This window comes from Geotrypetes seraphini, chromosome 1 (genome assembly GCF_902459505.1).
Source record: "Geotrypetes seraphini chromosome 1, aGeoSer1.1, whole genome shotgun sequence".
In the NCBI taxonomy this organism is placed as follows: domain Eukaryota; kingdom Metazoa; phylum Chordata; class Amphibia; order Gymnophiona; family Dermophiidae; genus Geotrypetes; species Geotrypetes seraphini.
This window is the reverse complement of record NC_047084.1, coordinates 39241017-39256633: the sequence shown is the minus strand read 5'-3', so window position 1 is coordinate 39256633 and position 15617 is coordinate 39241017. Positions and strand designations below refer to the sequence as shown.

Sequence of the window (15617 nt, the reverse complement as noted above, 5' to 3'; positions counted from 1 at the left end):
CTGTCTCAGTGGTGTCCACAAACGGACTCTCTTCATATGACACTCTCATGGACCCCAGAATCCCACAATAGCATGTCTTGGTGGCTCTGTCCATAGTCATTATTGAGAGGCATGTCTCTCCGGATAACCTCATGGGTTATTCTGACAACAGATGCCAGCCTGTTCAGCTGGGGAGGTTATTGCAACGGGTGCCCAGTCCAGGAGCGGTTGTCAGACTTCCAGAGAAAGTGGTCCATCAGCGGGCTGGAGCTTTGGGCCATTCGATTGGCATTACAGAAGCTGGAGAAGAGACTGGAGGGACAGGGATCCGAGTCTTTACAGACAATGTCAATCACCAAGGAGGCACCAAAGGTTCCCAGCTGCGTTTGGAAGCCCACTTGTTCCAATGGGCAGAGCTCCATCTTCAAGTGATTTCTGCGGGAGTAGACAATTTCCAGGCTGATTACCTCAGCAGGTATATATTAGACCCCCAGGGAGTGGACGTTATCTGCAAATTATTCCAAGTCCTTGTTCGTCACTGGGGCTACCCAACTTTCAACCTGATGAGTACGGCGAGTACACGATAGGGGACCATTTTTTTTCAGTCAAAGATTCAAGCCCAGAAGTGCAAGGCTGAACACCCTGGTCCAGCTGTAGCCAAAGAATGAGCTTTTGTATGTGTTTTCTCCATGACTCATGGACTCGCAGAATAGCAAGCCACCCAGGGATAATGGTGCTTGTGGCACCAGATTGACCATGCCATCTGTGGTATATGGACCTGATAAGTCTACAGAGGGACAAAGATCTCAGACTACAGGTACACCCCGATCTTTTCTCTCAGGGCCAAGTGGTCCTAGAAGATCTGGATCTCTTTAGTCTTACGGCATGACTCTTGAGTGCATGGCACATTAGAGCAAAAATGATACTCAGAGATAGTTATTGCTATTCTCCTCAGAGCCAAAAAGCCTATGAGGGTCTCCGCTTATGATAAAGCATGGGAGACATTTCAGCACTGGTGTACAAAAAAAGGTGGAGCCATTTAGTGCTCTAATCTCAATGGTGCTGGCTTTCCTCCATGCAGGTCTCTACAAAAGTCCTCGCAGTGGCATTGTTTATGGTCCAAATGGCAGGCCTCTTGTGCTTAGAGCCCTAGAATGCAAAGCTCCCCTAGCTTCTCATCCCAACATAGCCAGATTCCAGAAAGGGGTGCTAAGGCTCAGACCACTGGTAAAACAACCATTTCCATTGTAGAAGCTTAACGTGGTCTTGCACAGACTAAGTCAGGCTCCTTATGAGCCTATTCAAGAGGTATTATTGATGGATCTTACCATCAAGAACATTTTTCATGTAGCCATTACATCAACATGAAGAATCTTAGAGCTACAGGTATTGTGGTGCAGGGAGCCCTTCCTCAAGATCACGAAGGTGGGAGTGTCCTTGCACACAGTCCCATCCTTTCTGCCAAAGGTTGTATCGGCTTTCCATGTCAATCAAGATGTAAGTTCCAGTCCTAAGGGTTAAAATAAAAAAAGGACCAGATTCTGAGAAAGCTAGATGTGAGGAGTATGGTCCTACATTATCTAGAGGTTACTAATAAGTTCTCACTGTCTGTTTATACTCACCCACACTAAAGATGGCACTATTTAAATCTGTTTCATTTATGGTTGGGAATCATATGACACAACTCTCCAATACTTTATTTATGGTTGGGAATCATATAACACAACTCTCCAATACTTTACTTTACTTTATTTTGGAGGTTGGGTAAAGTATTGGAGAGTTGTGTTTATGCTCACCAGCATCCATGGCTACCATTTCAAGATGGATACGCATGGCGATCTTGTCAACATATATTGCCTGTGGCAAGCAGTAGCCGGTCTCCTTGAAGGTGCATTCAACAAGAAGCATGGCTTTTTCATGGGCAGAAGCTTAGACGATTTTGCCCAAGGAGATTTGTAGGGCAGTGACCTGGTCCACACTGCATATGTTATCCAAGTGCTACAAAGTGAACTTGGCAGCACAGGAGGACAGTCTTTGGGTCCTCAGAGTTAAAGCAGGAACAGAGGTCCCGTCCTAGATTTCTAGGACTACTTTTTGTACATCCCTATTATCCAGAGTGACGCACCTATTGCGCTATAAAAAGAGATTAGATTCTTACCTTGCTAATATCTTTTCTAGTAGATAGGTTTGTCATTCTGGAACTCCGCCCTGTCAGTTATTTCTCTGCCTGGCTACTGTCTCTATTGGAAAGTTTGGGTTCCTTTTACTAAGCTGCGATAGCGGTTTTAGCGCTCAATAAATTGCTGCGTGCCATAGTTTTTGGTGCGTAGCGCGGGGTTAGAGCACGCAGCAATGCAGCGCACGCTAAAAACGCTAGCGCACCTTAGTAAAAGGAGCCTTTTGAGTCAAAACGCAGATTTTTATATCATTCAGACCTTTAATGGTATATAGAATAATCTATTGCTATAACACATTGGGGAATGTTTGATATCCATAAATGTTTGTCTGGTATGGTTATTTCGATGTTGGATTGTTCAGTTACGATGTTTAACATGTTTGTTATATTTCTTTCAGAGCAGAACAGAAAAGTATTTGGGGAGATTCCCCGTACTTCTCCTTCTTATGTGTTTCTATACAAGATTATTGATTACTTTGGTTCAAACTGAAGGGGGCAGCAGAGCCCTCAGGAGAAGGAAGAAGAGCTGAAAATCTGGAGTGGATTCCTTCTGTATGGCTCGCAAGCATAGGAAGAATACTCTACTGTCCAGAATGACACACCTTTCTACTAGAAAAGATATTAGCAAGGTAAGAACCTAATCTCTTTTCTATCAAACCCTTTTTTATTCTTTGATTCTGAGTACCACCATTGCCCTGCTGTTAGTGATGGAACCACCTGCAGTACTTAGTCTGTGAAACATTAGTACTGAGAAACCAGGAGGAGTTATTTAATGGGGCTCAACTGCTAAGACAGAAGCAGAAAACATAATGCTTTCAGCTGATTGGATTGAATTAGATTTATTATTTCGATTTACTGCTATTGACTAAGGGCTCCTTTTACTAAGGTGTGCTAGCATTTTTAGTGTGCGCTAAATGAAAAATACTAACGCAAACTCTATGGAGGTGTTAGCGTTTAGCACGTGCGGTATTGTAGCACACGCTAAAACCACTAGCGCACCTTAGTAAAAGGAGTCCTAAGTATTTAGTGGTGTTCAATAAAAAAAATTATTAAAAATATAATACAATCACTTTACAAAATCTATTAAAAAAAAAAAAAAACAATAAAGGAATAAAATAGTAAAGTAGTTCAATTAGCAGAATCAAGTCAATTATTACTAAATCCTATAGTTTCAAGTTTATTCAGAAATTTTAAAACCGCCCAATCAACCTTCTAGGCGGTGAATATTATGTTAAAAATGTATAGTATTCTAACTAACACCAACTCCAAACCTGTGCTTTTTTATTTCTGCATGTTAATGTATTTTTCCTTAATTTCAGCAGTGAAAGGACAATGGATCTGATTTTGGAAATGTGCAATACTAATGCCATCCACTGGTGTGGCGTCTCAGGTCGGCAGCTTGGGAAGTTGCACCCCAGTTCATCCCTTCATCTAACACTTACACTCTTGTCTTCCATACAGGGACTGCAAGTAAGAGATTTCTTTCTATAGACATTCATATAAACTGTGCCAGATCAAAGGTCCACTGAACTGAGCATCTTGTCTCTGACCGTGGCCAATCCAGGTCACTGAGTAGTACCCAGCAAATCCCAAAGCATAGATTTATTCCTCGTTGTTCACTAATTGATAAACATTTTCTCTAACAACTTCTCCAAACCTCTTTTAAATCCAGCTATACTGGATTCCTTGATCGCATTTCCTACAGCTTGAGTGTTCATGGTGTGAAAAAAAATACTGTATCGAAATTTTATGTTAAAAATTCAACAAAGTGGTTTCAGAAAACTACATTGATAAACGAGTTCTTTTTTCACTTGTATTAACAACCTGCATTGAGACCCTCAATTCAGTGGCCAGGAGTAAAGAATTCCTATCATCCCTAGATTTGATGTAGGCCATATTCTAATTCATTCTGACGACCAGAGTTTTCTGTGGATCTGCATTGTGGATGGTCATTTCCAATCCAGGGCTTTTAATATTGTGTATTGCCCCCTTGCTGACCCAAGGACATTCTCCAAGATTTGGAAAAGGGGGATCGTGGATGAATTGGGCTGAGTTTGGATTTTGATTATTTGGGGATTTCTTGTACATAATAAGAATTGCCTTACAAGCACCTGAAGCATGATAATGCCCATGGGTTTCTAACCAACTTAAAAACAAAACACGATTACTGGTATTTGGAACATTCTTGGTAGGAATCAGCTGTCTTTGTCCATAAATATTTATGGAGATTACAAATTAAAGAAACAGTACTATTGATAGTTAATTTCTGTTATGGTATGCACAAAACGTAACCCATTAGGGGACATATAGGGTACCTCCAGAGGTCCTGCATAGAAGAAAAAGGTGACACTAGTATTTTAAACAGTGGGGGAAAGATAGCAAGTATGTATGCCAGTATACCAAATAAAGTAAAGGGTCCTGGTAGATAGAGGGATTAAAAAAAAACTTTCTTGTATGCCCTTAGCGATGGTCCCTGGAAAAATCAAAAAGCAAACAAGTAGCACATTTTAGGGATCTTTTTACTAAGCTGCACTATAAAGTGGCCAGGTTTTCCCTTGCTCTGAGGCCACTTTTAGCATGGCTGTAAAATGACTGTTTTCCCCATTTTTCCAATTAATGGTTATGTTCTAATTTCCCAATTAGCATGTGAGTTCCTGTGCTAACCATGCATTAATTGATTTACCCGCCCCCCCCCCTTTACGAAAGTGTAGCATGGTTTTTAGCATGAGCGTAGGAGCTGTTACCACCGTGGCCGGCGCTAAAAACTGCTAAACTTTTGTAAAAGAGGGGGGTTAGTGTGTGACGATGTAGCTGTATTAACTGAGTAATACCGGGCGTGCCTACTACTCTCTATCTCCAAACACCACCCCCACTGCAAAATAAAATATTTTTTGGGCACATGAGTAGTGCACACCAATTCCAAAACTTCCGTGGGATGCATGTGCCTTTTTAACCTGCGCTAAGCAAGCATTAGTGCCTACTGCAGCTCAATAAAAGGATCCCTAGATGAATTCAGAAGATAGAAAATTTGAAAATCCTTAGACCTGAAACACTCCTGCCATTCTTTTCCTCCTTTTATTTACCACTATTTCTCTCTGAGTTACTTTTACTTACATGAAGTAGCAGATGCTCACAGCATCAAATAACTTGGCATTACAGGTTGGATGATGATTCAAAATCCCAAAACACCTTTAAATCTCAAGAACATATACTGTACAGTTGTGATCATAACTTTACACAACCCTGGCAGAATTTGTTAAAAAAAAAAAAGAGCAATCAGACAAAACACATTTCTTTTATTTTTGTTGTGTTTCAGATTAAACCATTATGCATTCCAGAATAGCACAATCATTAAACAAACCATAGTAATAAGGAAAATAATAAAATGGTCCTGTTCAAAAGTTTGTAAACCCTTAGTTTTTAATATTATGTATTGCCCCTTTTACATCAGTGAAAGCTTGCAGTCTTCTTTGATAGTTGTGAATTAGACCCTTTATTTTCTTATGTAATAGAGCTGCTCTTTGGTTGTCTGGCATGAACTGCATGTCTGCATCTCCCCAAAGTGGCTGTGACCTCCAGCACCTTCACTTTTTTCTGCTGCAGCCACTGAAGGGTCGACGTGGCCTTATGTTTTGGATCATTGTAATATTGGAAAGTCTAAGTGCGCACTGTGTGCACCTTCCTGAATGATAAATGCAAATTCTCCTCCAAAATTTTCTGATAAGATGCTGCAATGTTGATGTACTTAAATGAATAAAGAATTATATAAAAAAAAAAAAAGATGCTGCATTCATCTGCCATCAGTTTTAACTAATTCCCTGTACTGCTGTAGCTCACACCCCTCCCAAACAGCAGAGATCCACCTCCAAGTTTCACAATAAGGATTGTGTGCTTCTCTTCATAGGCTTTGACAACAACTCTCCAAACATAGTGTTTATGGTTGTGACCATAAAGTTCAATTTTGGTATCATTACTCCAAATTATTTTGTTCCAGAAGTTTTGAGTCATCTCTAGGTGCTGTTTGATGAATTGAAAGCAGACTGTTTTATGGTATAGCTGCAGCAATGGCTTTTTTTTCTGGCAACTCTACCATACAGCCCATTGTTGTCCAAGTATCTCCTTATTGTGCATGCTGAAATAGCCACACCACTTTGTTTCAGAGAAGCCTGTGTTTCAGTATAAGTTGCTTGTGGGTTTTTGTTTTTTTTATATCCTTACAAAGTTTCCTGACAATTGTTTCTGAAATCTTTCTTGGTCTACCTGACTGGCTTGGTTTTAACTGAAAACAAAAAATTAAAGGACTGAAAGAAAACACATTCTAGGAAAAATTAAATAAATGTATACATTAAATAATTATTAATAATGAAAGAAAAGAGTCTCAGGTGGCCTTACAAATCAGGCACACTCACGGAGTAAGCACATCATTCCAGCTTTTAAGCATACACTGCAGTTCTGATGCTGCAGCATTTAAACCTGCCAGGAACAATCACAGCTGATATGGATAGTTATGTAGTTGAAGTGATATGTTCAGGAAAGTTAAGTTCAGCCACTGTTTGGAAGAAAAATATATTTATCCAATTACTCTGACATCTGAGGATAGAGATTAATCTGGGTAAAATTATTTCTTTCCTTAAATTATAGAATTACAATGGTTAAATATTGGATTTGGAGAGAGATACTTTAGTGAGGAGCTGTGTGATATTGTCAGAACAATTGAGAACACAGAAAAGGCTGAAAATCATAACGTTGGCACGATTGTGCGCATTCATAAAAATAAATATCACATGTGCCTCACCCCACCCCTTGTTCTCGTTCTTTTATTCGGTATACTTTGTAATAGGTTCATGTCTATCCTTTTATCACAGAGTGTGTCTGGCCTGAGGTTGACAGACACGTTTTTAAAGAGAACATATGAATATGACGACATCGCTCAAGTCTGTGTGGTTTCTTCAAAAGTAAAAGCAGAAAGCTGACAATTGATAAATGTTTCTGCACATTATCTCCTCCTACTCCTCATTTTATTTGTCCCTTGGGCCTTGCTGGACCAAATTTACCTTAATGATAGAATCTGTATTGAAAGAATAAACAATTGAAGCAAAAGATTTTTTTAATGTTTCTTCTCTGTAAATCAGTCTGAACTATTTCAGTGTTTTAACTATTATATGTTTTAATATGGTTTGCTCTTATTTTATTGTTATATAAAAATAAAGTGTAAATATTCTGAAGACGAAGACTCTGAACTTTGCTTTCTTCCCCTTTAATTGAGGACTAACTATACAAACCAATATATTTTATATTTTATTTATTTAATTTCGTACCTTTGAATATATGGAAGGATGTTTCCTCATACAATTGTTTTATTTAAAGTAATTTGTTTTGCCATATATTTTTTTGTTATTCAAAGATGTTAAATCTGGTATTGTATTATAGCTTGTTTTTGACTAATATTTTGTCAAAAGGATAAAATAAAAATAAAGATTAAAAAAATACATATGATAAATCCCAATAAAAGGGCTAAAATCCAATATATGTACAAATGATGTAAGTTATTAGGAGAGAACAGCCACAAACAATGCAGGGTTTAGACCCATATAGGTGGACCCAACACGATTTGTGTTTTTGCAAAAAAGCCTTTTTCGGTATGATTGTAAAATATCTCCAGTCTATAAGGATGCATTTTTGACTAGGAATGGCTGTATTTAGTGGACTCTTGAATTCTATCAGTTATGGGCACTCTATTTTATTGACTTTTAAAGTTACTTATCCGGTGTTTCAGTTTATACCTTTCATTTGTACTGTTGTTAGCTCAAGTTGGACCCCCGAAGAAGGCTTTTTAGCCGAAACGCGGGTCATGTCTGGTCCACACTACATGGGGTCTACACTAGAGAATGACATGGTAACCCGTCGAAACAGTGGCAAAAAAAATGGTCGCCGCAGGTACAGGGAGAAGGCCATTCACCGCCCTGTGAATTGGTGAATAGCCTTGTCTCCGCAGTTAAGGGAGGGAGTGCGCATGGTCAACAATCATGTGGTCCAGCAGCCTTACTACCGATTGCTGCTGCTGCCGTCCGTCCAGGCATCTCCCTCCCTTCCCTTTGTGGCGATTTCAATTTTGTTTCTACAAGCAGCCGGAGCCTTGAAGTCGCTTGTGGCTGACGGAAAGGTCTCCTCTGACGCAAGTTGTGTTGATAAACATTTATAAACAAAGCCCTGCCAGCTGAACATCTTTCTCTAGTTCAGCAGTCAGAACTTTCATTTATAAAATGACAATTGTACAGAATATTGTTTCTTTTTATACTTTAATAAGATAAGTTCAGTATAAAACTATTTGAGGCTTGTGTGGATGGATCAGATGGTTTGCAGGGACGGGACGGGAACCGAGCTTGTGGGGACGGGGCGGAGACGAGGACAAATTTTTTCCCTGTGTCATGCTCTAGTCTGGAGGCATGTTGGTCCAGCTGATGTGAATGAGTCACAACCTCAGGAACTTCTACTATTTATTATTTCTATAGTGCTACCAGATGCATGCAGTGCTGTACATTAAACATGCAAGAGATAGTGAGCAGAGTTTTGGTTCTACCCTGCCCATAGGTGCACTGAAATGATGATAATTGTACAAATATTCCAGATAAAATCTTGTTTTATTAAAATTCAACAGACAGTCCTGTTTCAAGGCATTCATTTGTACAATGGAGGAACATTACAAGTCAGAGAGTGTAAATGCAACTTCCCTGACATAACGCCCTCAAAATTCTGTTCTGTTAGGTTCACTTAAATATACCTAATACATGATGACATTTTACTGCCTGCATCTAATTGGTCATGAATACTTGATACCATTTAAGGCGCTTGTATGCATATTGGAGGAGTGTCCGTCCCCCTCACATAAGAATTCTTAAAAGTTACATTTTAATACTAGCTTATCTAATAAAGAAAAGGTACAGAAGAAACCAGGAAAAAGTATTACAATATACTTACAGAGGAAAAATTATCCATACACACAGCTTTAAATCATTTCTCTTTAAAAGTCAACTACTGCTCCCATGTGACTAAGTCATTTAAGAGCATGCACTGAAAATCCCGTGTCTCAGTGTAAGAAAAGGGGAGTGGCCAATCCACTCCCACAGACCCTACATTTTCCTATATGACTCCTCCAGTACAATTGTTAGAGGAAATTATATTTCAGTCTGAACCCTTGAATATGAAAGTTCCTACGTTATTAGTTCACTAAATTTAATTCATCATTTTGTATATCCAATTAGCATTTCTAACTTTACCTTGCAAAAAAGGAGGGGGACACCCCTTCCCCTGGAATGTAATCTCTGTAGTAAGAAGAAAAGTCCATCTCTATAGCAACCAGGTCAAAAGCCAAACCTTATCTGTTCTGCAGGTCGCTGGAGACTGGACACACATTGAAACAATGGGACTTCATAAAACTAAGCTACAGCCTCTATGTATCTTCTCTGGTCTTCAACAGAGCTTATATATTAATTCTAGTGACATGAGAGAAGGCCTACTCCTGTTTCCAGTGACCTCGGCACAAAACACATATTTAGGTCAATATATTATCCCCTATTTGTTTTATCTGGTTTGTGTTCTGGCTTCTCCAATTGTAATTTTATCTAGCCATTTAAACCCTCCTCCTTTGCCCTTGCATAGGTCCTTATCTTATAACCAAAACCCTGACTAGTAAAATCCAGAGCAATGGAAGGAAAATAATGGCTATTTTATTTTTCATGCTTGCCCATTCTACTACATAGCTGTCCATTTTTAATAGACTGCTACTCCCAGATTCAAAAGAGCCTCATCAGATACTCCATGCTTGAAAGAGCTTACAATCTAATGATGATGGACACAATGTAGATGAACTGTAGCCAAATTATGGGCTAATTTTCCAGATAGTTTCAAAAGTAAAGAGTTAAAATCCTGGACAGCATCCCAGAGCAACACTAAAGTTACAGTGCCCAGTTTTATTATCTATTTCTACTACCTCAAAATAAAAAACAGCAGCATTCCACTTACACCAGAGACTACCACAATCAGTTGGCTGAGTATGTTCTTCTAAAAGATTAGCAGCTGCTCTCAATGTTACTTCCATGGGAGAAGAGCATGGCCGTCAAGTGGGGTGGGAACAACTTCCCCAGGCCTAGCAGTGATGGCGGCAACAGAAAACCGTGTTTCCCCGAAAATAAGATCTACTCCAAAAACAAAGCCCTAGCATCATTTTCAGGGTCAGTCTTAATATAAGCCCTACCCCAAAAATAAGCCCTAGTCCCTGGATTTGCCGGCAACTCTTCAAACCGGCCCCACACCGCTGCCGCCCTCCTCCACTGCACAGCCGAACCCCTGCTGACTATCCCCACTGACCGCGAGCGAGCCCTATCTTCAACTGAAGCAACATCAAGCCAGCAGCACTCTAAACAGGCTGCTTGGTCTTGTCTTTCAGGGATTTCACTCTGCCGCGTTATTGATGACATCATCAGTAGCGCGACAGAGTGAAATCCCCAACGGACAAGGCCAGGCAGCCTGTTTAGAGTGCTGCTAGCCCCATGTTGCTTCAGATGAAGGTAGGGCTCACTCACAGTTGGCAGGGAGGGAAAGATGGAGGGTCAGCAGGGGTTCAGCTGTGCGGTGGGGGAGGGGGTGCTCAAGGGTTCTGCACAAGGAATGAGAGGGAAGGAATGATAGAAGCTGGGCAAACTTCTGCTGCATAGCGGGAGAGGAGGGAAGGGAGGAAAGATGCTGCAATTGTGGGGGAGAGAAAGGAAAGAGGAAGAATTGGGGTGAAGGAGAGGAAAGGAAAGGAGAGATGATCATGTGCATACCCTGAAAATAAGACCTAGTGCCTTTTTTGGGCCCCAAATGAATATAAAGACACTGTCTTATTTTGGGGGAAACAAAGTATCATCTCCTGCTCTACCACTAATGTGGTTAATGGGATAACTCTGTTCTCCCTTTACCTATCACCTAGCCTCCTCCTCCCTGCTGTCACCTTTCTGTCTCCTGTGAGAAGTACTTCCAGTCCAGAAACAGAAAGTGCTTCACAGGAAGGACTTATGGCCAGTGGCAGAATAGAGTTAACACGCTAATGCAGTGCACATGAGCAGGAGATGAGAGTGGAATGTAGATTGTAGAGGAGATGGAGGAGTGAGCAGGCGTCTTGAAAAACCCAAACAGAAAAAGGAACGAAGGTAGGTAGGTAGGTGTAGGGGGGAATAAAGAGCAGAGCAGCATTGGATTTGGACTATGCGAGGTAATCAAAGAAACTAAATAAACTTGAAACTTGAATTCTTTGAATAAAGGGGGTTATGGGGAGCTTTTTCTTTTGGCAGCCCTGGAGAAGAAACTGCCACCAAGGGACTTTCTGGCAAAGGCAGTTCCTTCAAACTCGATAGCCATAGCTCCTCTGTGACAGAACTGCTTCTGGATCGTGGGGAGCACGTCCATGCTGCTGCCAGCAGATGACACTGCAGACCAAGCCAAAGGGCCAGTTATAACAGGAACTGAAGAGGTCCAGTAAGCCTCTAAAGCAGTCTGCCAAAGCAAGAGTGTAGTTCTGGACTCGGAGGGATACATCCTGCTCATTCTCTGTCTTTTGCCCATGATCTAATTCAGCAATAAATGTCAGCAGCTCTTCAGATGCTCAAAATTCACAGAGCGTCCACAAACACATTCCACTAAAGCACCAACTTGGATCTAGCTCTTCCAAATCTGCATGTATTTACTATATAGCTATAAAGGAACCTAAGGCAGACCAAAGGTCCATCAAGCCCGGAATCCTGTTTTTCAGCAGTTTCCTATCCAGGTCACAAATACTTTGCATAAAACAGATTTTATGCTGCTTATCCTAGAACAGAGGTTCTTAACATGCGGTATGCATACCCCAAGGGGTATGCGCACCACTGGTGGGGGGTACATGTGCCACATGGGTCTCCCACCCTCTTTCCTCTTTAACCCCCCTGGTGCAGCAACTACTGTCATTGCTGCCACTCCTGCAATTAATTATGCCTCCTGCGTTGGGGAACAGGCTAAGCTCCCGTGGTCCCTGCATCTCCCAATTATTCTCTCTCAATGGGTTAGTGGCAGCAATTCATACACACTGCCTGCTGCTAACCCAGAAGCCTCTCCTATGCTACGTCCTACCCTTTGTCAGAACTTCCTGTTTCTGCGCAGGCGGGACAGTGACAGAGGAAGGGCTTCCATGTTAGCAGCAGGCAGCTTTTATGAATCGCTGCCAAGAATCAGACAGTGTGTGTGTTTTGGGGGGGTGGGAGGGCTGAGGAATGGAGAGACAACAGACTGGATAGTGTAAGGGGGGAGGGGGAAAGAGAGAGAGAGTGATGCTGGCCTTTTGGCAGAGGTTGCAGAAGGGAAAGAGAAGGGATAAGTTGTCATAGGTAGGGTATGTTGAAGAGATGCTGCTTGTAGAGGAAGCATAAGGGCAGTGACCCAGTGAGAGGAATAGAGACACAGTGCACCTGCTGAATATGGGGGAGGGTTGCTGGACAAAATGGTTAAGGGACGTGAAGAGAAGATGGATGGTGAACTTGGAGAAAAAAGAAATATCAAATATGTGGGAGGCTCTGGCAAGAGAAAGCACAGTTACTTACCATAACAGGTGTTATCCAGGGATAACAGGCAGATATTCTCACACATGATTGATGTTACCGAAGAAGCCCCGGTACGGACACTTGAAAAGTGAATTGCAGCATTAAATTTAGAAAGTTCACGATCAGCCTGCACAATGCATTCGCGAGTGCCTTCCCGCCCGACAGAGGCACGCAGTCCCTTCAGTTAAGATAAGCCAGCTAAGAAGCCAACCAGGAGAGGTGTGAGGGTTGTGAGAATATCTGCCTGCTGTCCCTGGATAACACCAGTTATGGTAAGTAACTGTGCTTTATCCCAGGACAAGCAGGCAGCATTTTCTCACACATGGATGACCTCCAAGCTAACTAGAATGTGATGGAGGGAGAGTTGGCTTTTAAGAAAACAAATTTTGCAATACTGACTGGCCGAAGTGCCTATTCCATTTGGAAAAAATTTCCAGACAGTAATGTGAAGTGAATGTATGAACTGAGGACCAGGTGACAGCCTTGCAGATTTCCTCAATAAAAGTGGATCTGAGGAAAGCAACAGAAGCTGCCATAGCTCGGACTTTGTGAGCAGTAATGCGACTCTCCAGGGGCAGTCCGGTCTGAGTGTAGCAGAATGATATATAGACAGCCAACCAGTTGGAAATTGTCCTTTTGGTTACAGGATGACCCAACTTGTTAGGATCAAGTGAGATGAAAAGTTGGGGAGATGTTCTCTGAGGCTTTGTCCGGTCGATGTAGTAGGCCAAAGCGCGTTTTCAGTCTAAAGTGTGTAGCGCCATTTCTCCTGGATGAGAATGAGGCTTAGGGAAAAAAACTGGAAGAACAATTGACTGATTGAGATGAAAGTCCGTAACCACTTTCGGTAGAAACCTAGGATGCGTGTGTAGAACCACTTTATCATGGTGAAAAACTGTGAAAGGTGCATTTGTGACCAATGCCTGTAACTCACTGACTCTCCTGGCAGAAGTAAGCGAGATGAGAAAAACAACTTTTCAGGTGAGAAACTTGAGATGAGTTGTTGCCATTGTTTCAAATGGTGGCTTCATCAATCTGGAAAGAACCACATTAAAGTTCCAGACAAAAGGTGGAGGCTTGAGAGTTAGTTTAACATTGAAAAGCCCTTTCATGAATCTGGAGATCAATGGATGAACAGTGAGAGGCTTTCCTTTGACTGGTATGTGAAAAGCTGTAATAGTGCTGAGATGGACTCTGATAGATGTAGATTTAAGACCAGAATCAGAGAGATGGAGAAGATAATCCAACACCAGTTCCACAGACAAGGAAGCTGGATCATGATGATGACGGAGACACCAGGAAGAAAACGGAGTCCTCTTTTGTTGATAACACTGTTGAGTGGCCGGCTTTCTGGAAGTGTCAATAATACTGCGTACAGGTTGAGAAATATGTGATGATGTCAGCCTGAGAGATACCAAGCTGTCATGTGTAACGATTGCAGGTTGGGATGAAGAAGAACTCCTTGATTCTGTGTAAGCAGTAGGAAATATTGGAAGAGGTATGAGTTCCCTGGTGCTGTAAGCAGTAGGAAATATTGGAAGAGGTATGAGTTCCCTGGTGCTGAGTTGAAGTAGAAGGAAGTACCAATGTCTGGGCCACCAAAAAGCTACGAGTATCATGGTGGCTGACTGCTGCTTGAGTTTGAAAAGAGTTTTCAAGATGAGAGGAGTGGGAGAAAACGCATAGAGGAACATTTGCGTCCATTCCAGAAGAAACGCATCTGCTTCCAGGAGAAAGAGAGAGAACGCATGAAGACGTCCCCCCACACAAAGAGCCGAAAACAACTTCAAGCGTATCGCAGGAGGAAGAAGATTGGCCCTACACCATGGATGTGGATTTATGACCCCAAGGAACTTCCGAATAAAGAAGATGGGGTTCATCGTAGGAGACTCCATTATATGTCATGTGGCTAGCCACACTGCAGGAGGGAGAGAGGATAGAATCATCACCTGCCTGCCTGGAGCAAGAGTGAAGGATGTGGCCATCAGGATTTCCAGGATCATAGACAGCGCAGGGGGAGAGGACACTGCTGTGCTTATCCACGTGGGAGCCAATGATGTGAGCGGACGGAAGTATGACATGGAAGAGATGAAGGGCCAGCTCCACTTACTCGGAAGAAAACTGAAGATCAGAGAGGTGAAGGTGGCTTTCTCCGAGATCCTCCCGGTACGAAGAGCAGATGGAAAGAGACAAGGGGAATTGCAAGTGATCAATGCCTGGATGAGACGATGGTGCGAAGAGGAAGGCTTTGACTTCATGTGCAACTGGATGGCGTTCTGGGGAAAAAGCAAGTACTACAGAAAGGACGGACCACACCTCAACAAGGAAGGAGCAAGAGTATTGGCAGGCAACATGAAGAGGGCCATCGAGAAGGCTTTAAACTAAAGGACAGAGGAAAGCAGACAGTCGACCACCAATCGATGGCCCAGGCGACAGGACACCCCGAAGAAGGAACTACGGACAACAGACACGGGAGGGGATGACCACAAAGCAAATAAGGGAGACAATGCAGGAGCAGAAAAGGATACCGTGAAAGAAACAGTAGAGACTGCTAAGCTTAGAAAGTCTTAAGAAGATAACACAATGGGAACTCAAATGTATGTATACGAATGCTAGAAGTCTGAGAAACAAAATGGGAGAATTAGAGACAATAGCAAGACACGATGAACTGGAAATCATTGGCATAACAGAAACATGGTGGAATGATGAAAACAAATGAGACACAGAACTACAGGGATACAAACTATACAGAAGAGATAGAGTAGGGCAGAAAGTTGGAGGTATTGCCCTATATGTTCAGGATAGATTAGAAACTGTTAGAGAGGCTACAACGGAAAGGATAGAGAAGCTGG

The 15617-nt window shown here is 41.9% G+C and overlaps 1 protein-coding gene across 4 annotated transcripts in view; it reads left to right on the top strand.

Moving 5' to 3' along the window:
- Positions 1-7382, top strand: part of TRAPPC13 (trafficking protein particle complex 13) — a 109126-nt gene extending 101744 nt beyond the window's left edge. For 2 of the 4 annotated variants that reach the window (XM_033930158.1, XM_033930139.1), the window contains 2 exons: positions 3478-3625; positions 7021-7382. In XM_033930158.1, the coding sequence (XP_033786049.1) occupies positions 3478-3625; positions 7021-7128 (256 nt within the window). In that variant the 3' untranslated portion in view covers positions 7129-7382. Of the gene's footprint in view, positions 1-3474; positions 3626-7020 lie in introns of all 4 variants that reach the window. The other 2 variants (XM_033930148.1, XM_033930129.1) reach the window with 1 other exon arrangement.
- The last annotated feature ends 8235 nt before the right edge of the window (positions 7383-15617 follow it).